At 40.5% G+C, this 26252-nt stretch overlaps 2 protein-coding genes across 2 annotated transcripts; both read right to left on the bottom strand.

Annotated features, from left to right (window-relative positions):
* Positions 1 to 7553: 7553 nt before the first annotated feature.
* Positions 7554 to 8262, bottom strand: LOC141664173 (uncharacterized). Its single transcript, XM_074470101.1, has 2 exons — positions 7891 to 8262; positions 7554 to 7631 (listed from the first exon to the last, which is right to left on the bottom strand). Exons 1-2 carry the CDS (start codon positions 8260 to 8262, stop codon positions 7554 to 7556), a joined length of 450 nt encoding a protein of 149 aa, XP_074326202.1.
* Positions 8263 to 8554: 292 nt separating this feature from the next.
* Positions 8555 to 9034, bottom strand: LOC141664088 (uncharacterized). The gene has a single exon (XM_074470010.1). The coding sequence runs from the start codon at positions 9032 to 9034 to the stop codon at positions 8555 to 8557; it is 480 nt and encodes a 159-aa protein (XP_074326111.1).
* Between the last annotated feature and the right edge of the window lie 17218 nt (positions 9035 to 26252).

Raw genomic sequence — 26252 nt, 5'->3', positions numbered from 1 at the left:
CTCGAAGAGGGGAATTGAGGCAAATCCCGATAAAATAAAGGCGATCCTGGACATGGAACCCCCCAAAACTGTCAAGGATGTTCAGAAGCTCACAGGAAGGGTTGCTGCGTTAGGACGATTCATCTCCAAGTCAGGAGACAAGTGCTTGTCATTTTTCAAGTCATTGAAGAACATCAAAGACTTTGTATGGAATGAGGAAAATCAGAAGGCATTTGAAGAGTTAAAGAAGTATATGGGCCAGGCCCCGTTGTTGGCCAAGCCAGTTCTGAATGAAGTTTTATTTTTGTACTTGGCTGTTTCAGAGAGCGCCTTGAGCGCCGTGTTGGTTAAGGAGGAACTGAAAGTCCAGAAACCCGTATACTATGTCAGCAAAATTTTGCATGGTGCTGAGTTGAATTATTCAGCCATTGAGAAATTCGCTTTAGCCTTGGTAATGGCTTCAAGAAAGCTGCGTCCTTATTTTCAAGCTCACCAAATTGAAGTGCTAACAAATCAGCCACTGAGAAATATCATTCACAGTCCCAAGGCAAGTGGGAGACTGATTAAGTGGGCAATAGAGTTGGGAGAGTTCGATCTCAAGTATAAGCCACGTACGGCCATAAAAGCCCAGGCACTAGCTGACTTCCTGGTGGAATGTACCATACCCAACCAAGAAGTCGGGGGGCAGGAAGATACCATACCTCAAGACAAGGGAGTCGACAATGGGGACAAGGAGAAAGAATATTGGGTTCTCTATTTTGATGGAGCATCAAAAACAAATTCCAGTGGAGCAGGGTTGGTTTTGCAAAGCCCTGATGGATTCTTAATTGAGTATGCCATGAAGCTAGACTTCCCAACAACAAACAATGAGGCAGAGTATGAAGCCCTGATTGCTGGCCTTGGTCTAGCTGGGACACTTAGAGTCAAAAACTTAAAGGTCCGTGGAGACTCGAAGCTGATCATATCCCAGGTAAAGGGAGAATTTGAGGCAAGGGATGATACGATGGCTAAGTATGTTCGCCTAGTAAGGGCTGTGATGACCCAATTTAATGAATGCCATGTTGAACACATTCCAAGGGAAGAAAATGCTAAAGCAGATGCGCTATCAAAGTTTGCTTCATCTGAGATTGAAGAAAGTTCAGGAAGTGTGTACTTCCGTGTTTTGAAGACACGAAGCATAGATGTTAAGCTTATGGCTCCCGTAGGCTTGGGGACGTCATGGATTGATCCCATCAAGGCTCACATTCAGACCGGTTGGTTGCCAAGCGATGCAATTGAGGCACGGAAGTTAACTGTTCGAGCACTAAGGTACTCTTTGATAGATGGGATTCTATATAAAAGATCTTTCGTGGTTCCTTACCTGAGGTGTCTCAGGCCCGATGAGGCACGCTTGGCTCTTGAAGAAGTGCATGAAGGTATTTGTGGACAACACCTGGGGGGCAGGGCCTTGGCTCATAAAATAACCCGTTTAGGCTTCTATTGGCCAGAAATGATGGCTGATGCCAAAGGATATGTGAAGAAGTGTGATCGCTGTCAGAAGCATGCACCAGTTGTTAGACAACCCCCCGAGATGCTGACCTCTATCAACTCGCCTATTCCCTTTGCCATGTGGGGGATGGATATTCTAGGGCCTTTTCCTATGGCCACGGCACAAAGGAAATTTCTGATTGTAGCCATTGATTATTTCACCAAGTGGATCGAAGCCAAACCCTTGGCCAAAATCACAACTAAGCAGGTTGCACAATTCCTGTGGGAAAACATTATGTGCCGATATGGAATTCCCCGTATCCTCGTCACTGACAATGGAACACAATTCAACAATGAGGAATTCAAGAAGTATTGTGAAGAAAATGAAATTGAGTTACGATTCACCTCTGTGGCTCACCCGCAAGCCAATGGGCAAGCAGAGGTAGCAAATCGGATAATCCTGGATGGACTAAAAAAGAGGATCGAGAAGTCAAGAAATAATTGGGTGGATGAGATACTTCCAATATTATGGGCCTATAGGACTACTTGTAGAGTCACGACAGGAGCAACTCCTTTCATGTTGGCATATGGGGCAGAAGCAGTAGTTCCCGTGGAGATATCGCATTCCTCTCCAAGGATTCAGACTTTCAATGCTGTAGAAAATGAGGAAGGGCAGAGGTTAGCCCTGGATCTAATTGATGAAGTGCGAGATGAGGCACATGCAAAGATAGTAGAATATCAGAAAAAGGCTTCATTCTATTACAACCTAAGGGTTAAAGAGAGATTTTTTAAACAAGGAGATCTAGTCTTGAGAAAAATAGAGGCTTCTGGTGTTGGACAGAAAGGAAAGCTTGCCCCAAATTGGGAAGGGCCGTACAGAGTCAAGAGCGTTCAGGGTAGAGGAACCTACAAGCTGGAAACTATGGAAGGTTTTGAAGTCCCGAGGACCTGGCACGCACAAAACCTGAAGGTTTACTATGTGTAAGATAGGAGAAGTACGATTCTCACTTGTCATTGACAAGTAGGTTTAAAAGCACCTTGAAGCTTTGCTCGCATAGGATTTTATATTCCAGTAGAATTTACATTGTCTAGTTATTGTTGATTAGGGTCGAACCCATGCTATGTAAGGTTTTGGAAAACCAGACTTCATATTAAAGAGTTTGAAATTATTTCTATCTAAGGATGTTTAAGGTTCAAATGCATATTAAGATTGTAAAGATAAAACAGAAAAAGGCAAGAAAAGCAACATATAGAATACAAGCCCCGAAGGGTAATAAGTTCTGAATGCGATTAAGTCAATACATAGAAAGCCACAATGGGCCAAACAAGAAAAACAAAATACTCAAAGATCCTTGAAGAAGTCATCATCGATGTTTCCTTCATTGGCAGCAGAAGAAGGAACTGGAACATGATCAGCACCTCGAGGAGAAACAGCTTCTGCCTCAGCAGAAGAAGCAAGAATAGGAGAAAGAGGGATGTCATCAAGAAGAGGCTCTTTCCCAGGAATATCAGGGACTGGATAGGCAGTAAGAGTCACCTCCGGAATCTTCTTCCCAATCTCCTCTACTATCTGCTCCCAACAGCTAGAAAAGGTCTCCGGGAAGTTAGCATCGTACTCAGCATTTAGGACATCCTGAAAGTCCTGAGATGCCTTATACTCAGCTATCACCTCAGCTCGGGCCCTTTGAGCATCCAGCTCCAGCTTACGAACTTTCTCCTTCTCGTCCGCCAGCTCCTTCTCTACCTCACGAAAACGAGTGAAGTTGGCCTCGGAAGCCTTGAGGTACCTATCCCTGTCCCTCTCAGCAATAGTTAGGCTGGTCCTCACATCCTTCAAATTGTGAAGGGCAGCCTGGAGATAGGTATTCATCTGCATGAACATGTAGTAAGTAAGTAATAATAAAAAAAAAAAAAAAAAACATTTAAAAAAGGAAGAGGCTTACAGAAGCCACGGCCTGAGCACCCAGACGTTCAATCTGTAGGTCATCAGAAGACTCGACGATCTCAGCCCTGTCACGAGGCGTGATCACACTCTGAGACCAAATGGCGGCAGCCTCGGAACTCCCTACCACCGTGTCCCTCCTCTGAAGGCCCCAAGTGACGGTGAAGGGAGAGTTATCTTCATCAAGGCTAGGAGGCCTCTGAGATAAAAAAGTAGGGACGGCCTCCTGAACCGTGACTGAAGGGCCGTCACCAATCCTAACCCGCTTGTCGCGGTGGCTCTCAACAGCAGAGCCCTTGGCGGCACGGGCCTCCCGCTTCTTGAAGATCGTGTCCAAAGCGGCCCTAGCTGCAGGCAAATACGAGCACATAAGAAAAAGGACAAATAGAGAATGGAGGAAATGGAACAAAAAGGGGAAAGAAATACCCTCGGGACCAAGGTCACTTAGACCTACACCTTGCAAATTACCCTCTGAAAGGATGAGAGCGCAATGGTGCAAGTTATCAGCAGTAATGGCCTTGATGGCCGCATCCTCATCTATCCCCAATTTTAGGTCTCTTAAAGACCCGTCTATACTTTTTGAGAAGTTGGGCCTGAAAAAATGGTCCCAACCCTCCTCGGAATCCAGAAATATATAAAACCACTCACTTTTCCATGTTGGATACGAGTCGGGATTCGTGCCAGAAATAAAGCAGGAACGAGCCAAGGATCTATGAACTATTTTGACCCATCCTTGGTCCTCAGAAGCATTTACAAATTTAAATAAATAACGAAAGACACAAACATTTGGCTCAAAACCGTGTTTACGAGATTGGGCCATATAACAGTGAATAAAACGCCAAGAGTTGGGTGTGAGTTGGGTCGGACAGACTCGGGCCTTAGCCAAAAGGCGAAAAACAAAAGGATGAGGAGGTAGGCGAAAACCAGCATAGAAGGTTTCCTTATAGACCCGAATGGCCCCAGGTTTTGGGTAGCAGGCCCTATCATTTGGGCCTGGAGCCTCGGCCCTATAAGGGTGGGAAATGCCAAAAAGGCGGGCTATGGTACCTACTTGATCTGGACCAAATCTAGAAGGATAATTATATGCATCTAAGTGTAACATGTTAGGAAAGGCTTGCCCAAATTCGGTTAAAAGATCCCTAAGAGAAATAACTGAGGAATGTACAAGAGATTTTTTACCTCGGCTGGCCCTAGAGGGACGGGCAACAGCTTGGGGGACATGGGAGTGAGATGAATCGGAATCCGCCATGGATGAAGACAAAAACCCAGGAAGCTCTTGAAAGTAAGTAAAGAAGATGAAGATTCAAACGGAATCTTCAAAATAAACCCAGAAAAGCGGCGGAGTAGAAAGCCGGAAATCGCTTGGAGGTGGCGATTCTTGAGAGACTAATTGCAGAGTTGAAATTTAGAAATTTTTGTGAAAGTGAAGTGTGAGAAATGAACTACACTCCACCTCTTATATAGAGGAGCTCAAAGATGCACAAACGGGCCTGGGCCTAAGAAAAAGGCGGGAAGCCCATAAGATTTGAATTTTGAAAAGATTTAAAATCAAAGTTCAATGAATGAATCAAGGCTCGAACAGCCTCAACAACGCTCAGGATACATCGTCCCTAGCCGTTGTTAGAAGTGTGGCTCCTAGGCGTGGATCAACAACGCCCAGGAAGCATCTGTATTCAACAACGCTCAGGATACATCGTCCCTAGCCGTTGTTAGAAGTGTGGCTCCTAGGCGTGGATCAACAACGCCCAGGAAGCATCTGTATTCAACAACGCTCAGGATACATCGTCCCTAGCCGTTGTTAGAAGTGTGGCTCCTAGGCGTGGATCAACAACGCCCAGGAAGCATCTGTATTCAACAACGCTCAGGATACATCGTCCCTAGCCGTTGTTAGAAGTGTGGCTCCTAGGCGTGGATCAACAACGCCCAGGAAGCATCTGTATTCAACAACGCTCAGGATACATCGTCCCTAGCCGTTGTTAGAAGTATGGCTCCTAGGCGTGGTACAACAACGCCCAGGAAGCATCTGTATTCAACAGCGCCCAGGACGCCAGTTTCCTAGACGTTGTTAGAAAACTGTCTCCTAGGCGTGGGTGCACAACGTCTAGGATCTATGAAAGCATCTGTCTTCAACAACGCCCAGGAAGCAAGTTTCCTAGACGTTGTTAGGAAACCGTCTCCTAGGCGTGGATCAACAACGCCCAGGAAGCATCAGCCTCCAACAACGCCCAGGACGCAAGTTTTCCTAGACGTTGTTAGGAAACTGTCTCCTAGGCGTGGATCAACAACGCCTAGGATGTATTGAGCAACAAAAATTCTGTTTTTCTGATTATTTAAAAAAAAAAAAATAAGAAAATTCCTTAAATATTTTCTGAAAAATGTTAATATTCCCAGAAAATTAGGGAAAAATCCCAGAAAATTAGGGAAAATCCCAGAAAATTAGGGAAAATCCCAGAAATTAGGGAAAAATCCCAGAAAATTAGGGAAAATCCCAGAAATTAGGGAAAATCCCAGAAAATTAGGGAAAATCCCAGAAATTAGGGAAAATCCCAGAAAATTAGGGAAAAATCCCAGAAAATTAGGGAAAATCCCAGAAATTAGGGAAAATCCCAGAAAATTAGGGAAAATCCCAGAAATTAGGGAAAATCTCGGAAAATTAGGGAAAATCCCAGAAAATTAGGGAAAAATTCCTGGAAATTAAGATAATTCCTGAATAAAAGGGAAAATTCATTGTAAATGTGTAGGTCGCTCCACACTTTACGGAAAAATGAAACCCTGTAAGGGAACGAATAGACTTAACTTCTGCGAAACCTAATCGATGTTTCCCAAAAGTTGGGGGGCAAATGATAGGGATAAATAAATTATGATTGTATTATTAAATACTGCATTAATTGTACAATTTGTGGGCTGCTAGACCCAATAAAAAGATATATGATACTCAGACCAGAAAGGTTAAGTCTGATGGACCAGATCAGGCCTGATGGAATAAAAAAGGCCCAAAAGCCCTGATTATTAATTAATTTCGTAATTAATTAATAAGGGACAAATCAGATGTTGAAAAGAGTCCCGATAAGGATATAAATCCTTGGAGATTAGCCTCAAGGGGACCTAAAAGGATAAGGAATCAGTTTCCTACTATCTAGGACTCCAAAGTCCATTCTAATTATGAGACTTGCCCAGCAAGTCTCCTATACCAAGTCCAATTCAAGGACTCCCAACATCTATATAAGGGGTCTCACCCCCACCAATCAGAACTACGTTTTTTGGCTTGATTCTCTAATTCACAGAGATACGTAGGCATCTCGTAAAGGCAGAGTTAAGCTACGAAACACGAGAGCAGCCATTAAAGGCCTTGAGCTCCCGAATCTTAGTAATAAATACAGCAAATAATAACCTTAGCTTTTTATCCATAACAGCCCTGGTCAACCGTAACCTCAGTGTCTAGAGCTTCATGGCCCTTCGGGACCTTATTTCATGGAAGTTTTTGAACTTTAATCTTCTTAATATCAAGTCGTGGCTTAGACTTTCTTCCCTCTTTTTTATTCGAGGAGTGCCTTGCTGGGTGGGGGCCTCATCTGAGGACCCTTTAGACGGTCAAAGATCTTCATGGATGGCTACTCAGCCTCCTCTGGTCGGCCAAGGGGTCCATTCATGACCCCTCTGGTCGGTCAGGGGGAAATATTTTTGCTTTCTTGGATAACATGTCTCGATCACGTTCGTGACAGGGCCTCGAACATAAACTATCATGTTCGTCTTCTTGATGGGTCCTTATAATTCAAAGGAAGCTTGTTAAAGATGGCCTTAGAGGCTTCTATGTCGAGGGTTCACATGGCCTTGAAGGCATAGATGAAGAATCTTGAGAGAAAGTTTCAGGATTGGGATTCTAGAGCTCTCTTAGCTTTTATCAACAGTCGGAAGACTTATTCTAGATGATGGACACATATGAAGATGAGGTGTGCTATGTTAATTTGTCCATTGGCTCTATTCATAGCTATTACCCGGATATGGTAAATTTTTCGGGCTTTCCTAGCCTTTGGGTTGTTTCCGAGGTTGCCACTATTGACCAATCATCTGATTTTGGACTATAGAATATCCTTCAGTGTTTAGGCCTTGCATGGCTTTGTTTGCCATGTGTGGCTTTTATCTATTTGCGGTCCTTCATGGACTTTTATTCATTAGATGCTCGTGCATTGGTAGACCTTATTCCTCCATTTACTACTAATACTAGGAACATGTCTTTCATGTCCTAAACATAATAAACCTTCAGGTTCGAAACGTGCAAGGTATGAGGCACTTTGTCACCGCTCATGTCCTAATATTTTCTTGACCTTATACGGTATTTCCCAGTTATGGGTTAACTTTTCTTTCTCTTCAACTCCTGATGTCACAATCTTTCTTAAGATCAAGTCTCCTTGGTAAAAGAACCTTTCTTTAACCCTTCTATTATAATAGAGGGAGGCTCTTCGTTGATGCTCTGCATTACGGGCGTTGGCCTCATCTCTGACCTCGTCAATGAGATCGAGAGCAAGCATCATGCCTTCTTCTTTGGTCTCTGGCTCGTAAGCTTCGATCCTAGGGGATCCATGACTGATCTCAAGGGGCACTACTGCCTCGGCTCCATAAGCCAACATGAATGGGGTAGCTTCAGTTGTCACTTTGCAGGTGGTACAATATGCCCATAGTATAGGAAGCAACTCATCCACCCAAGTGTTTCTCGAGCGTTCCACCCTCTTCTTAAGTCCATCAAGGATGATTCTGATAGCAACTTCCGCTTGCCCGTTTATCTGAGGATGTGCAATCGAGGTGAGGCAAAGTTCTATGCTATTATCATCGCAGTATTCTTTGAACTCTGCAACCGAGGATGCGGGGGATTCCATATCGGTATATCACATTCTCCCAGAAGAATTGGGAAATTTACTCGGTGGTTATCTAGGCTACTGCCTTAGCCTCAATCCACTTTGTGAAGTAGTCTATTGCTACCACAATGAACTTCCTCTGTCCCGATGCTACATGAAATGGTCCAAGTATGTCCATTCCCCATATTGCAAAAGGGATGGGTGTGCTGATCGACGTAAGCCTCTCTGGGGGTTGTCATACTATTGGAGCGTGCCTCTGGCATCTGTCATATTTCTTCACTTAAGCCTTTGCATCGGCTAGCATAGTTGGCCATTAGAATCCCACTCGAGTTATCTTGTGAGCGAGGGCCCTGCCCCCCAAATCTTGTCCATAAATCCCTTCATGGGCTTCTTTAAGTGCCTCATCTGCTTCAAAAGGACTTAAGCATTTTAAGTACGGAATAACAAAGGACCTTTTGTAAAGAAGGCCTTCAATCAATGAGTATCTCAACGCCCTAACCGACAACTTACGTGCCTCTTGGGCATCGTCGGGGAGCCACCCAGTGTCTAAGTGGGTTTTGATCGGGTCTATCCAACAGCTTGCCACACCAACTGGTGCTATCATATTTATGACATGAATAGTAGGGGTCTTCAAGACCTGGAAGTAAATATTTCTTGGATAGTTCTCGATTTCAGATGAGGCGAACTGAGATAAGGCATCTGCCATAGTGTTCTCCTCTCTTGGAACAAGTTCTGTGTACCATTCATCGAACTGAGTCAGTATTCCCTTTACGACTCTTAGGTACTTGGCCATTGTATCATCCTTGGCCTCAAACTCCTCATTAACTTGAGCAACTACAAGTCTCGAGTCTCCACAGACCTTCAGGTTTTTGGCCCTCACGGCTCTAGCCAAGCCTAAGCCAGCTATCAATGCTTCATATTCTGCTTCATTATTTGTAGTTGGCAAATCCAAATTCAGAGCATACTCAATTATAAACCCATCAGGGCTTTGCAATACTAGGCCTGCGCCACTAGATTTTATTTTGGACGCTCCGTCAAAATGAAGAACCCAATATTCTTTCAGAGTTGTTTCATCATCCTTCTCCCCTTCTCCCGGGGTTACTATCTCTTGCCCCCCGACTTCTTGGTCGTTAATAGTATATTCGACCACGAAGTCTGCTAAGGCCTGAGCCTTAATGGTTGTTCAAGACTTATACTTGATATCGAATTCTCTTAACTCAATTTCCCACTTGATGAGCCTTCCACTAGCCTTTGGGCTATGAAGAATGTTCCTCAAGGGTTCGTCCGTCAGGACTTCAGTCTTGTGAGCCTGGAAGTATGGTCTCAACGTCTTCGAGGCTTTGATGAGAGCAAGAGCAAACTTCTACGTGGTGGAGTAATTTAATTCTGCTCCCTGGAGCACCTTGCTTATATATTATACAAGCTTTTGGAGCTTCTGTTGTTCCTTCACGAGGACCGCACTCACGGCTTGTTCAGATACTGCGAGGTATAAATAAAGAGTGTCCTCCGGACTTGGTTTAGCCAATAACGGGGCTTCAGTCATGTACTTCTTCAGCTGTTCAAAGGCCTCTTGGCTCTCAGCTGTCCATTCAAAGTCTTTCACCTTCTTAAGGGTTTTGAAAAAGGGCAAGCACTTGTCTCCAGACTTAGAGATGAACCTTCCTAGAGCTGCAATTCTTCCGGTCAGCTTCTAAAAGTCCTTGATGGAGCGTGGTGGCTCCATGTCTGGGATGGCTTTTTATCTTGTCAGGGTTAGCCTCTATCCCCCTCTTAGAGACCATATGACCCAAAAAGTTTCCAAACCCAACGCCAAAAGCACACTTGGCTGGGTTTAACATCATCTTGTGGTGTCTCAACACTTCAAATGCCTCTCTGAGGTGGCTAATATGATCGGCTTTGCTTAGGCTTTTGACTAACATGTCATCGACATAAACCTCCATGGTCTTCCCAATTAGATGGGCAAATATTTTATTTACCAGTCTTTGGTAAGTAGCTCCTGCATTCTTAATTCCAAAAGCCATAACAAGATAACAAAACAGACTAAAATTAGTTATGAAAGATACCTTGGGGGTGTCATCCTTATCATTCTAATCTGATTCTAACCACTGAAGCCATCCATAAAGCTTAGCATCTCATGTCCAGCAGTGGCATCGATCAGGGTATCAATCCTTGGTGGGGGTAACAGTCTTTGGGACATGTATCATTCAAATCAGTGAAGTCAATGCACATCCTCCACTTTCCATTGGCCTTCTTAACCATTACGGGGTTGGCCAACCATTCAGGGAATTGCATTTCCTCAATAAATCCAGCTTCTAAAAGTTTCTCGACCTCCTGCTTATTGGCTTCCAGCCTATCAGGGGCATAAGTTCTCTTCTTTTGCTTTACAGCCTTTCGAGTTGGATCAACGTTCAACCTATGAGTTATAAGGTTCGGGTCAATCCTAGGCATATCAGCTATTGTCCAAGCGAATACATCATTGTTCTCTTGGAGGAAAGTAGTTATTCGACCCTTCAAGGGCTTGTCCAAAGATGCCCCAATGTATGTGACCTTTTTCGGGTCTAAGGGATCTAAGGGAATTGGGACCAAGTCCTCAACTGGATTTCCTCGTAGCTCATCATTCTCTTGGACATCCATGTCTTCTATGGGGAGAACCTACCCCCGGTTCCATCGGGCCTAAGTGCTGCGACATAGCAACTACGGGCCATTTTCTGATCTCCTTTTACTTCTCCAACACCGTTCCTAGTTGGGAACTTCAGTACCATATGGTAAGTTGAGGGCACAGCCTTAAAAGCGTGGATCCCTGTCCTACCTATGATGGCATTGTAGGTATAGGCTGCCTTGACAACCTGAAAGTTCAACATTTACGTGGCCTCCCTGGGCTCTTCCTCGATAGTTACAGGAAGTTGTATTGCTCCTTCGACTTTACATTCCATATGGTTAAACCCGTAGATGGGTGCATCAGATGGAGTTAGTTGAGAGTCATTATAGCCCATCCTTATGAACTTATTATGGAATAGAATATCCACGGAAGCTCCATTGTCCACTAGGACCCTCATAACAGGACAATTTCTAATTATCGGAGTTATAACTAGAGGATCGTCCTGAGGACATTTCAAACCTTCAAGGTCTCGGTCACCAAATTCAAGTATCATCTCTGACTTGGAACGCTTAGATGGTTCCCCAACTATGCTCATTACTTCTCTTGCATATGCTTTTCGGGAGTTCCTTGTAGTGCAAGCTGCTGTAGAACCCCCCGAGATTATATTGATTACTGGCCCTCGAGGCTGTGGGTTGCGATCTCTGTCGTTACCCCTCCGATCGTCATTTTTTCAATCATTATCTCTCTTCTGGCCTCCGGACTCTTCACCTTTGGTAAAATGTCCAACTTTCCCCTTCGGATCAGATACTCAATCTCATCCTTGAGTTGCCTACAATCATCAGTATCATGACCGACATCTTTGTGAAACCTCCAGTACCTACTCTTGTCTCTTTTCTCGGGGTTCCCCATTAGTGGCTTCGGCCATTTGAAGTCTTTGTCCTTCTCAATTTCCATAAGGATATGGCTCATTAGAGCGTTCAACCTCGCATAATCAGCTAACCTTGGTTGCTAATTCTTCTTAGAAGAGGAGGAGTCAGAGTTTTTGCTAATTCGTGGATACTTATCCTTAGTGTCGTACTCATGATCCGTCTTACTCATTATTCACAGTTGTCTTGTTCATACTCTCCTCCACCTTGATATACTTTCCGGCCCTATCTTGGAGCTGCAGCATACTCTCGGGAGGGCGTTTAGCAGGGACATCTTAAAGAACTCATCTCTAGTCCCTTGTTGTAGGGCAATCATAGCTACCTTATCATCAAGATCAGGGACCTTCAAAGCGTCTTTCGTAAATTGATTCAGATACTCTCTCAAAGACTCCTTTGCTTCTTGGATTATGCCCATGAGAGAGGCTGAACTCTTCTCGTGCACTCTGCCTCTTATAAATTTCTTGATAAAAGCTTGGCTCAAGTCCTTAAAGGATCCAATAGAGTTCGGAGGTGACGACTGTACCACCTTTGAGCCATACCCGATAGGGTTTGAGGGAAGGCCCGACATTTAATAGCGTCATTCACGGGCTGTAGCAGCAGGGCGTTAGAGAACATCCTAACATGGTTAGCAGGGTCGCCAGTGCCATCCTATGCTTTGATGGTGGGCATCTTGAACTTCCTCGAGATGTGAGTGTTCATTATCTCATCAGTGAATGGTGGGTTTGGATCATCGGGATCTCCTAGGGGCATAAGATCACTTGGATCAGCCCTTGGGGCAACTGCCCTTCTTGGTATTAGACCATCCATATTTACGATTGGGGGGGACCTCTTCGTCTTGGAACAAGTGGGGGTCTTGGAGTCAGTTGTGCCTCTAGGTCACGTTTCGACCTTTGGATCTCAGCTTCATGAGCCCTGATCCTCTCTTAACCATCTTGGGAGATCATCCCTTGAGTGCTCCTGGAGTGTTATTATGTATCAGCCATCGGTTCTGTAATAACCCCAAAATTTTTTACTTTTTGTAACCCTTATGAATAGTGTTTTTGCTGATTATGCTGAATAAGAAAACTTTTCATGCCACACCTTATAGAGGTGCTTTTATTGTTATAATTCTGAGATCTTATTAGTATTCTATATGGTATATAAGTGTATGTAATGATCGTCAGAATCCAAATTCGAACACTTTGATTTTTCTCAAAAATCCACCAGATACCGAAAGAATTGAGTATAAGGTAACAGGATAAAAAGGATTTAAATTCAAGGATTATAAGAGAGGATCATAAAAGGAATATAATGTATTGAGAAAGGTTAAGGAAACCCAAGTAATAAGATCCCGGGTATGATCCCTCAAACGATAAACGAAAACAAAAGTTAAGCGAACCGTATAACAGATCAGCGGTCATTAGCCAAGTAATTAGGAGTTAATCAAAGAGGGTAATGATGATGATGTCATCACACCAACAAGAAGAGGACAAGTGTGTGAAGATGACATAGGAGGATGACATAAGCATGACCAAAGGGAAGGAAGTGTTGGTTGATTATAAACCACACAAAATTTACCATGGTTAAAAGGTATTCAAGCAAAACAAAAGGCAAAACAACCAAGCAAAAAAATTCATAACACAAAAACACATTTTGACTTCACCTTTTTCAAGAAAAGCTCTCGGCTTCATCTCCATTTCAAAGAAAGAAAAACTCAAATTCAAGTTCCAAGCCTTGTTAACTAGTGAGGTAATTATCTAAGGTTCCTTGTACATAGATATAGATATCCTATGAATCTAAGCTTCAAATTCCTTCACAATCTCTTCCTATAATTCATGGAAGAAGAGAGCGAATAGTGTTTTTCAAGAACTTGAAATTTTGATCTTGTGTTTTTGTTTAGATAAAGCTTTAGTAAGGATTTTCCAACGTTGTTTCAAGCTCATTAGTTACTCCTACTCACAAGGAAGGTATAATCTCTTAACCTAGAATTATTATTGAATGTTAAGAGCTTATTATGAGTAGTATAGTTCATGAGAGGCATGATTATTGAATATTTAGAGATTGGTTAGTTTTGTAATATTTTTGGAGTTGTAAATCTTGATGATTAGTTAATGAACTTAAGTAAGCTCTTAGTTCATGATTGAGAAGTAGTATAAATTGGAAATATTGAGTTGTTGGGGCTGTTGTAGTAAAGAATGGATGAAGTTTGGTTGTAGTGGTTATTGTGGGTTGAATTGTGAATTGATTGGAATGGTTTAAATTTCATAATAGCGTAAACATAGCCGTCGTAATGCCCGATTTACTTTAGACTGCTTTTGTTCTAAACATCAGGACCCGTGAACTCACTGTTAGGTTTTGACCATTTCCATGATTAGATAGTTCATGTTACGAGCTTCGTTTTGATATGTGGTTCGCTTGAATCCGATGTACGGTTTAGGAGAAACGATCGTTTTAAGTAACGGCGTTTCGCGACCAAACCCTTACCCCTCGCCTTACTTTAAACCTTGGTTAAGGCCCTTAAATGACTAATTGGAGTATAAAACAATTATGTAAAGTGTATTAGGCAGTTGGTAGGGTACTCACGAAATAATCGCCTTAAAACCCTTAATGGTTAATTTATTAAAAATGGTGGAGCTGAGGGTACTCGAGCGACTTAAGTGAATCGTTAAGCGCAAAAGCGAACGTTAGGGTCTAATTGGTTAAAGTATAGATTCATAAGCGACTTTGGTTTAATTCTAACTTATATGTTGTTTATAGGTTACCAGACTCGTCCCAAGCCTTTTATCACCCCCAGTCGCTCAGGCAAGTTTTCTACCCGTTATACTGTTGTTGTGATATAAATATATGTATATGCATTATCTTGTGATAAGTGCATGATTGTTATTAGAAAATCTTGCAATATATTGGAGCATGCTGATATGGTATATATGCATGTTTGTTTCGTAATCTTGATATCTAATTGTTGATTCAAATGCTTATAAGTTGCATAATACCTATGCTAGAGATATGCAGTAGTTGCGTATACCCTTAGTATAGGGGACCTAAAGGTGAACATTTTCTAAAACTGGGAGTCGATGTTCCCGAGTATATTATATATATTTATATATATGTATATAGATATAGTTTTCAAAACTATTAATCGAATAAGGTTTATTCGATAACTTTATTTTTTATTAATGAATATTACTTTGAATATTCATTCGAGGACTTATGACTCCGTTTATTTTATTTAAAGAATATTATTTTGAATATTCATTCGAGGACTTACGACTCTGTTTATTCTATTTAATGAATATTATTTTGAATATTCATTCGAGGACTTATGACTCCGCTTAATTACTAAATAATATTCTTTATTTTATTAAAGAATAATGTTTCGATAATCAAACTTATTTTCGATTATTCAAATAAAGATAGTACTTTCGTATAAGTATATCTTTGGTTATTAATATTCATTTCAAGTATGAATTTTAAAACTTATACTTCAATTATTTTTATAAAGATTATTCTTTATGGGAATATTATTTAAATATAATATTCAGATATTTTCTAACATATTGGGACTGATTTATTTTATTAAATCAGCATTACTCCAAACATTCTTAAAAAAATTTCGAGTCTTCAAAATGATTTTAAAAGTTAGGGCGGATCCCAAAACTCATTTTTATATTTAAGATCCTCCTTTCGAAGGGGATTTAAATACTCGCTCAAAACCTGAGGGATCCGGCTCTGTGGTGTATTTTATATTCGCAACAAGGTTGCTGTTTTGATAAACAGTTTGATTACTTGCCCAATGTTCGGGAAGTAAGTCCATCTAATTGAGTCGGCATAAGCGACAGGCCGGGGTAAGGTCTATCAAAGTGTAAGTGGCTGGGTGGCAGTCCATCAACGCGTAAGAGGCCGGGTGGCAGTCCAGCAAAAGGTCCTAATACGACCAGGGTGATGACCGGTGGGGGATTCATCCATCTACTAGTAAAAAAGGTTACTTATTGGTATCTTTGCCTGATCAGCAAGATATCAGGTTTATGCCAAAATTCTTTTCTTTCCAAAATTCATTGGATATTATAAACTCTGTTCATACTTTACATAACAGAGGTTTCCTAGAAATGTATAAGAGATATATATGTGGATATATATATCGGGACTAAATAAAGTATCTCATAACTTCATTTAAATCAATAATATTTCAAAGATTGAATCTATTCAAGTCTTAACTTGTGGTCTCATCTATGGGATGAACTTTGAAAACTTATTATACTTTGAACAGTGGTAGTTCAAGTAGTTTTCTAAAATGGTATAAGTATAGTGAAGTAATTGGTAACTTCATCTTCCTTTAAGCTTATATCCAGTAAGTAATTACCTTAGACTTGATAAAGGGTTCTAGTAAGTTATCCATTTAGATACTTGCATTATTGTTTACACTATATATTATCTTACGAGCTGTAATGCTCACTCTTGCTTCATTTCTTCATCACACAACAACAGTTAGGAAAGATGGCCAGACTCAAGCAGACCCAGCGCAAGCGCGTGGGAAGCGTCCCGCGTCTTCCCGTTGATATCGTAGCTGCTATAGCTGCAGAGGTAGATCTATTTGTAGATCAGGCATTCTACTTTTGGGAATCAATTATGTATAATTATAACTTGTGGCAGATAATGGCAATTAACTCTAAACTTATCAAGTAATCATTTTGGGTTGTAATAACTTTTAAATTGTGGATACAAGGACTTGTACTTATTTCAATTTCATCTCTGAGACTATAACGTGTTGTGGTGTGTGTTAGTGTGGGGTCACAGCATGAGGTTATTTATTATTAATTAAGTTAAGTGATATTATGGAAAGAAAGACCGTGACGACCCGGATCCCTGACCCCGGATCTGGGGGTGTTACAGGTTCTTAGCCAGCACGTCTCCTTCTTCGAGCAACATCATCATCAGATGAATCAGAGTCTCTTTCAGTATAAGGTCCAGAGAATTCTTGATCCTCCGGAATAAGAGCCAAGCCACGTATGTAATGGGGCATCCGCCCTTGTGCTTCACCCCTATCAGAGTGTCCACTCCCTCCAACTTCAGGGTATAGAGGCATCCCGTAAGGGGGGTTAGTGGTCACGATCGTCGAGTACTCGTACCCAACGGGGTTAGAGCTCATAGGTGCATGTACCTACTGCAATTATGGATTCGTCCCTTGAGGATCCGGGGGATTCGACCCTCGTGGCTGAGCCTCGGTTGCCCCTACCAGGGTTCCTCCTTGGGGGGAGGTGTAAGTTGAGTGTGGTGGTATTTCCACCGCTGATGCGACTATTCATTGCAGAACAGGAGTTTCTATTCCACCATTGTTTCTTCGTCATGTATTCACCATGGTTGTTATAAGCTTCCCATAGACGGCGCCAAATGTTGTGGAATAAAAACCTGATTACTTTTGTATTTAATGTTAGGGTTGGTGAGTTTCGAGCATTAATGGTTGCTCTTGCGTTCGGGACTATCGATCCTTGCAAGATGCCTACGTATCTCTGTGTTGTAGAGAATCAAGCCAAAAACGTAGTTCTAGATTGAGGGGTAGAGCCCTTTATATAGAGGTGAGTCTAGGGTTAGAATTCTGTTGGGAGACTTGGTGGACAAGTCTCCAACTTAGATGGTGATTAGGAGTCCTCTTGGGGAAGGAGATCCAGAACCTTCTATGTAGGACTTTAAGTTCGTTTGGGACACATGTCTCTGATCTTCCAGCCGTATTGGGCCTAGCCCGTGAACAGCTCATGTTCGTGGACTTGGACAACCTCCGCTTGTGGGCTTTGGTTGTTTGGGCCGTCATAGGCCTGTTACGAAACTTTGGACCAGACAGGCCTTCTATGAAGCTTGGACCAGACAGGTCTGTATTGGACTTTTCAAACAAGAAGCCCAAGCGCAATTAATGCGACATTTCATTTGTCTTTAGGATGTATTTTCTATCCATATCAGATATGCTATGAGAAAAGCATATAGAATCTACAATCTAAGAACCAACATTGTTTTGGAATCAATACATGTTGTGTTTGATGACAAAAAGATTGAAGGACTGCAAGATGGAGATTTCCATGAGAGCCTTAAATTTGATAATGTGGAGATGGTTAGTGATGACAGTGATGTTGAAAGTAATCAAGAAACTACAACTAAGGATAATACAGAAAAATCTACAACTAATGAAGCTAATAACTCAACATCCATCGAGTTACAAAATGCTTCATCCTTCGGGAGACAATCTGCCTTATTCGTCGGGAGACAACCAGCCTCATTTGTCGGAACACAGTGTGCATCATCCATCAGGTCATTGAGAGAAGTTGAAAGTCAAGGTAGATCACTCACAGAAAGTTCCCCTTTCTCAAATCAAAGATTCACAAACTCAAGGGGAGTTTCTAATAATCAAAACTCAGTCACACATTAAGACAACAATGAGGCCTCCTCATCTAGAGCAAATCTACCTCAACAGAGGAAATAGACAAGAGATCACCCCTATGAGCTAATTATTGGTGATGCATCTTCTAGAGTTCAGACAAGGAAAGCAACTCAAGAAGAATGTATGTACATCAGCTTCCTTTCTAAGGAAGAACCAAAGAAGGTAGAAGAAGCTCTGTTGGATCCTGATTGGATTTTAGCTATGCAGGAAAAGCTAAACCAATTTGAAAGGAACAATTTTTGGAAGCTGGTACCCAAGCCTAAAGGAAAGAATTCAATTGACACCAAGTGGGTATTCAGAAACAAGATGGATGAAATTGGCATAGTTATAAGGAACAAAGCTAGATTGGTTCTAAGGGCTATTGTCAACAAGAGGGAATTGATTTTGATGAAACCTTTTCTCCTGTTGCAAGATTAGAAGCCATCGGAATTTTCCTAGCCTATGTAGCTCATGCCAATTTCAAGGTCTATCAAATGGATATTAAAAGTGCCTTTTTGAATGAGGATTTGGAGGAGGAAGTCTATGTAAGCCAGCCTCCTGGTTTTGAAGATCTAACTCTACCTGATCATGTATATTATCTTCTGAAAGCACTTTATGGATCGAAGCAAGCACCTATAGCCTAGTATGACACTTTGTCAAAGTTTTTTTTAGAGAATCACTTCACTAGAGGTACTGTAGAAAAAACTTTATTCTTTAGAAATGTTAATGGCTCTAGCATACTTGTTCAAATTTATGTAGATGATATTATTTTTGGCTCTACAGATGATAAACTTTGCAAAAAGTTTGCCAAATTGATGTAAAGTAAGTATGAAATGAGCATGATGGAGGAACTAACTTACTTTCTTGGTTTACAAGTTAAGCAAGTTAGTGATGGAATATTCATTAGTCAAAATAAATACATTTATGATATTTTAAAGAAGTTTGAACTAATGGATTGCAAATCTGCAAAAACTCCCATGGCCACTGCAACTAAACTTGAATTAAGCAATACTGAAAAGTCTGTGGATATTTCAAGTTATAGAGGTATGGTTGGCTCACTTCTATACTTAACAGCTAGTAGGCCAAATATAATGTTTGCTACATGTCTTTGTGCTAGATTTTAAGCTGATCTTAGAGAATCTCACTTAATTGCTATTAAGAGAATTTTCAGATATCTCAAAGGTACACTAAAACTTGGCATTTGGTACCCTAGAGACTCTGGATTTGATCTAACTGGTTATTCAGATACACATTATGTAGGTTGTAGAATTGATAGAAAAAGTACAACAGAAACCTGTCAATTTCTAGGAAACAAGTTAATGTCATGGTTCAGTAAAAAGCAAAATTCAGTTTCTACTTCTACAGCAGAAGCTGAATATATTGCTGCTGGCAGTTGCTGTGCACAGATTTTATGGATGAAAAACCAATTGCTAGACTATGGTCTGCAAGTGGAAAGAATTCCTATTTTCTGTGATAACACAAGTGCAATTTCCATTACTGAGAATCCAATACAACATTCAAGAACAAAGCATATAGACATCAAGTACCACTTCATTAGGGAACATGTGATGAATGGTACTGTGGAACTTCACTTTGTTCCAAGTGAAAAATAGCTTGCAGATATTTTTACCAAGCCACTGGATGAATCCACCTTTTCTGGGTTAGTAAGTGAGTTAGGTATGCTTAATTATTCTTGAATTATTTCAGATATTCTTGCATGTTGTAATGCAGCCAGAAATTTAATTGATTTTTTTGTTTGGATGAAATTTTGGCTAAGTCAAAGTTTACATCCCGACGGATGATCATTATCCATCGAGTCTGATCATCCGTCGAAATAGAATATCTAAAAATCAATTATTTTTCTGGATTATTTTAATAATCCGACGGATAAAATGATTTATCCTCATCCGTCGAGTTGTCTAAATCATAGCCGTTAATTCTCTGAACATCATCCATCGAATTTACTTACAGTCTGTAAGTATATTTCGATGGATGATTGATAGAATTTTGACAGTTTATTTTAATTTAAACGGTTATTTTGGGCTAATTTGATAGGTTCTTTATTACTTTTGTCAGTTTACTTTGAGAAAGTATAAAGCAAAATTCATTTTCATTACTTTTCTTTTATCATTCTCAATTCATCTGCTCTAACTTCTTTCTTCCTCAAAAGCAATCACTCTCTCTCTCTGCAATTTTCAATCTCTTACAATGGCACCAGTCGTCAAAATCATGTCTCAAACTGGATTCATCTATGAGAAGAACAACTTCACAGCTCTAGTGAATAAGGAAATTCAACAGTCTGGTAATTAGCACAAAATGATGGATTTTGTAAAAGGCTGTAAACTCAACTATGCTATGTTAGAGTCTCCCACTATCTACTGTGAGGTTGTAGAGGAGATATGGACAACTGCAGTGTACAACTCAACTGATAAAACCATCACTTTCACACTTAATGGTAATCAATTCTGTGTTAATAGTGATATTGTTAAAGCATGCTTTAGGATTCCTGATAATACAGTTACTACTCCACACACAGACACTGATATAGTTAACATGCTAAATTCCATGGGCTATGCACTCACTACCTCTAAATTAAGTGAAATTAGAAGGTTGGGTCTTAGGAAAGACTGGAGTTATCTGTGTGATGTGGTTACTAAAGTATTTTATGGTAAGATTAGCAACTTTGACTCTGTTAATATCTCCATGCTTAACATGCTTTACATGCTGGTTACTGATACGTATTTCAATTTCAGTGATTTAGTCTTGTTTGAGTTAGGGTATAAGTTAGGTGATCTCAATAAGAGGGGTAAGAGTGTGTATTATGCTAGATTTTTCATGATGCTTGCAAACCACCTCATTGAGGATATTGTGATTGAGAACCCAACCAATAAGCTGAATTGTTAAGTTCAAGAAATAAGAATTATTGCAGATCTTAATAGAGCAGACCACCACAAAGAGGTGCCCTTCTTCTATTTTCCAGTATTGGAGGCACCTCAGGTAAGTGAGGTAATTTCTACTGTCTCTACTCTTCCAACCTCACACACTTCGTTTCCTTCTAGTGTAGAAATGACATCTGTGTTAATGACCAAACAGATGCCTACCCAAGTTACCAAGCAAAAGTTTCAAAAACAAAAACAAAGAAAGCCCCCTCCGGTGTCTCTCAAAAGATGCCAGTTATAAAATCCACTAAACAAAAAGAGGGCAGTGTGAAGGTGGGAAAGAAAGGTGAGGGACAGGGTGAAAATCAAAGAAGCCCTAAGAATAAGGATGGTGAGCATAGTGTACCCAAGACAAGCCACACCATAGTTTCCCAACAAATTGTGGTTGTTAATAAGGATATAAGCTCAATTCTAGTTTCATTCTCCCAAAAGGATGTAACTATTGAAATAAGCTCTCAGCCAGGAGCACAGAACAAAAGGGGTAGGGACACAATTTCACCACAAACTTCCACTAGAAAGAGTAAATCTAAAACCCTTGGGGATGCACAGGGCACACACAGTGCAAACTAGAGCTAAAGACCTAGTCACTGCACCATCTCAAATTCAATTTGATGTGTCTCTAACAAATATGGAGTCACAGCTAAAATCTGTACGAAATGAAACACCTCGAATACCAAATTCTCCCACACACTCATTGGATGTTCATATGATTCATACATCTCAACAAAATTCTCCATCTTTAACTCTATTGGAGAAGCCAAAAATCCATGCAAGTGAGCATCATCTTTTAGATGATTTGTTGGCTCACTTACCATTTCTGTCTGAGATTGTTGAGACATCTGTGCCAAAATTTTCATAAATCTGCACATAGTCTACAATAGTCTCCACTCCACACTCATTCATTTCCACTCACTCAATAGATATTGTTCATCTGTCGAGTAGTGATTGTATCTCGATGGATGTGCCTAATAGCAGTCATCCGTCGGATAGTCAAATTACTATCCCGATGGATATTTCTCATCCGTCGAGAGTCTCTGCACAACTTCAAAGCTCAATTATAGTTAGAAGTGCAGATGACTTAGTAATTGTACAATCACTTTTAGGATTGAGGGAAGGTAGTGATTTGAGTGAGAGTCTGGGTTACACCTAGGAAAAAGGAGATGAATGGAGTGAGAGGAGTCCCACCTTAGATGGTGAAGGTGAGGGTGTGAGGGTGGGAAGCCAAGGTGAGACCTTGATACAAGAAAAGAGAGATAATAAGAGAAATGCAGGTACAAGAGATATAAGGGTGGATGTTATTGCAAGTGAGTTAATGAATGTCTAGGATGCAGACAGGGAGGGACTATCTCGGCAAAGTCAAGCTGTTATAGATTCTACCTCCTTGGATGCAGAGACATTTACTCACCCTGTTCTAGCATATCAACTTCTAGCTGGACATGGCAATGACAATGCAGTAAGAATGCTAAATCTGGGGCACACCACACAGTCTATGCAAAGAGCAAAGGATGCAATCACAGCTTTACCCTCTACAGCTGGTGATATTGACTATGAGACTGGTGGTTTAGAAGATTTCTTTGGTGGTGAGGATGAGGAAAGTGAAGAATAACCATTGGACATAGGGGGAGAAGCAGGCTCTAGTTCCAGATCAGGCATGCCATCATGGGCCTTCTCCAAGAAATGTGATGAACATCATTTCAAGACCACACTCAACTTATCAGTCAAACACAGTCTGCTCTTCAATCATCCAATAATGCTAGCACCAAGAAGCTTCTGCAAGCACATCTTGCTTCTCTGCAATTACAATAAATCCAAGGCTATGAATAAAGTCAAAATGTCACTTCCATCAAAAATGAGGTTGATCAACTCAAGAAGGACATTTCTGACAAATTGGAAGCTAGACTTCCAGACACAACAATGATGGACATTAAAATATACCTAAGGAAAAATTCTGATCTTGCTACAAAGGTGGATTCCCTGGATAAAAGGATGATTGCTATGGAAGCTTCTCTAACAGCAATTTATCTACATCAAGCACAGCAAACAGACTTGCTACAGAAGCTAGTGGCTGCACAAACCCCCTCTTCTACTCAACTTGCTGATAACAAAAAGGGGGATAAAGAAAGTTTTGTTGTCCCAGTCATCCAAGAGAGTACAAGGAGTGAGGGGGAGTAAAAATTGCTCAATATTCAAGTGAGTAAAGTAATTGTGCCAATAATTGCTCTCACAAAGCCACCTGCTAAAGATAGCATTAACCTGATCAATGAAGCAGCAGCCAATTTTAGAGCAGCTAAGAAAAAGCAATTGAGTCCAATTAACTTGAAGAAAATTGATGAAAATATCCAAAAGAAATTTGGTCCAACACAGAAGCCAGACAAAACAGTCATTCATCAGTCCTAAGTCAAGCAAATTTCTGTGAATGATATGAGCATGAACTATCTGGAAAGAGGCCAAACATCCTGCATAAAATCTCCAAAGGCAAATCTAATCATGAAGCCAAAGGTGAACTAGTCAAAGTTTTCAGACAAGAACCCTTTGGACATAGTGTATGAGACACCAAAGCCAGATGAGTAGAAGCTGTTGTCAAGATTTATAGCATTTTACAAAGATCCTGCAGATTTAGTACTGAAAAGGAGAATTCCCAAAGTTTTTAGAAATGGTAAAGAAATCTGTGTGGTGGCTGGACACCCTAAGTTTGTTGAAGCAAAAAGAGAAGATAAAGAAAGATTAAGGCAGTAAAAGAAGTAGGCTGCCCTAGATGTAAAGAAACTCAAACAAAAGAAGGAGAAATCTGTTATTTTGGCCAAGCTTCAAGCTGTGAAAACCATAAAAGAGATTCCTGAACAACCATCTGAAATTGCTGAATCTAAAGATCAGAAAATGCAAGATGCACCTCAAAAGAAAAGAAAATTCAGATACATGCTTCATTCTAAAAGAAAATTAGATTTCAGTGATGAGGAATTGGAAGACTACATTCCTAAACAGTCTACTACTACATCTCAAACATCCATGCCCTTTGTGGTACATGAGGAATTCAAGGTAGATCCATTCAAGAACTTCCATGGTGAACCTATCATTCTAAAGGATGAGCCAATAGACTGGGATAGTCTACCAATTCTTGAGCTAAACATTCCTCTATTCAAGAAGCCAAAGAAAATAAAAGATTAGAGCAATCAAGAAAGTGAAGCATTCAACTCTCAGATCCAAGTCCCTAACCAAAGCTCAAACCAAGGTCAACAAGGGAGATATCATGTACATCTGTGATATCAAGAAATTCTCTGACCTAAACCTCTATCTAGATAAACTGGAAGAAATTAGAGGGATCGATGCTTACAGAAATCTACCTTAAAGGCTAATATTCAGGTACAGGGGAGGAAAAGAGATCACATGACCACTTCACAGGATTCTTCAAGAAAGCCAATCTATACTGATAAAGGTCTATTCATCCTTCAAGAAGAACTTTGGATTCAATGTGACAGCTAGAAGACTAGTTCTAAAGAAGATTGAAGAACTGAGGAGTGTTAGAGCTAAAGATGCACTCCCAAAGACTTTAACTATTCCTTACACAGGGAGTAAAGTGCATCTAAGGCCCTATTGGCTGATGGAATTCATGGATGATAAGGGAGTTAGAAGATTCTTCAGATTAGAGGACCAGTTAAGCATCTCTAGCAATGAGACTCTATTGGAAATGCAAGAAATGCTAGATCTCTCAGAAGCTGATGAACTTGAATTCCACAAACAGGTACAAAATCAGATAGAAGAAAATAACAGGAAGCTTGGGAAGAAATCCAGACCATCAAGGAAATAGATCAATCTGCTTAGACTAGAGGAGCACCTTGAAAATGATTGTGAGCAAATCTTTGTACACTTTGTCTTGTCCATTTTGCAGTAAATAATGCAACACTTTTTTGTTTTATCTACTACCTTTCATATTTGTATTTTTAGGGTGTTTTGTTATCATCAAATTTCTCTTAATTTATGGCTACAATTCTAGTAGGCATAAATTGGGGGAGATTGTTGGGAATATGTTGTGAACTTGATGATTACATTAACAAAACACCTTAGTAGATAGTGAATATTGTAGCACTCGATGGATGATAAAATATAATCCCGACGGATGATTCAATATAGTCCCAACGGATGATGATTTGACATCCATCGAGTGAATAACTTATGTAATAATAAGTATTGTGGCACATTTCTGCAAACAACTTTATATAGATTCTGTAGTAGTATATGAGTCATGTTGACTACTATTAGATATACAGAATAAGTTGATTAATTATCAATATGAGATGTCTTGTAATTCTGCATAAATGAAATGGATTCAAGTGTCAAATAGCTACCCGACAGATGATCAACAAAGCTACCCGACGGATGATCAATAAAGCTACCCGACGGATGATCAACAAAGTTACCTGACGGATAACAAGCATGTACCCGATTGATGATCAATTCAAATATCTGTTTCAGTGACTTATAACCTGTAGCTCTGATACCAACCTGTAATGCCCTCCAAACCCGGGTCAGAAGTTTGGGGCTCACAACACACACACACACAATATATAAACCTATATATAAAATATTATATGCATTGACCCTTCTTTTCACAACCATGGATCGCAACAGGTTCAAGTATGAAAACAAGCCACAACCTTAACTTTTATTACATCGTGCCAAATCCCAACTAGTTCAACTTACAATTGATAATGATATCGTTCTCACCATCTTACATAACTCATTTACAATATAAAGCTCTTGGTAGCTCGATCCAACTTAACCGGGAAACCTAGCTCGCACACTGGACTGGGAATCCTCGGTACCAACAATTTCCTTTTCAACTGCTGAAAACATATAAAGGTTTGCAAGAGTGAGCTAACTAGCTCAGCAAGTCATAATAGCAATAACTGAGGTTAAACAATTACCAACTGAAATGATTCAGAAGAATCAAGTTTCTGAATAAGCAATGATTAGAATTGTATATTCACTTTTCATTTTAAAAACCAAGATTAGGCTGCTGATCAGTCACGCACTAACCCCGAGCAAGGCTCCCAGCTTTGCTCTATATACTGGATCCAAGGCACACATTGGCCTACTATGACCACGAATCTGGTCCGACCACGAATCTGGTCCATATTTATAAAATCATCCAATTCTAAAACAAT

Source organism: Apium graveolens, chromosome 1 (genome assembly GCF_009905375.1).
Source record: "Apium graveolens cultivar Ventura chromosome 1, ASM990537v1, whole genome shotgun sequence".
Classification (NCBI taxonomy): Eukaryota; Viridiplantae; Streptophyta; class Magnoliopsida; order Apiales; family Apiaceae; genus Apium; species Apium graveolens.
Note: the sequence above shows the minus strand (reverse complement) of the source record. Positions and strands in the feature narration are given on the sequence as shown.

Coding starts and splice junctions, on each gene's coding strand:
- LOC141664173 (XM_074470101.1), bottom strand. CDS start 8,262: ATGGAATCCCCCGCATCCTCGGTTGCAGAGTTCAAAGAATACTGCGAT. Junction 7,632..7,890: donor CTCTCGATCTCATTGACGAG/GTCAGAGATGAG, acceptor TATTATGTTTAG/GACATGAAAGACATGTTCCT.
- LOC141664088 (XM_074470010.1), bottom strand. CDS start 9,034: ATGGCCAAGTACCTAAGAGTCGTAAAGGGAATACTGACTCAGTTCGAT.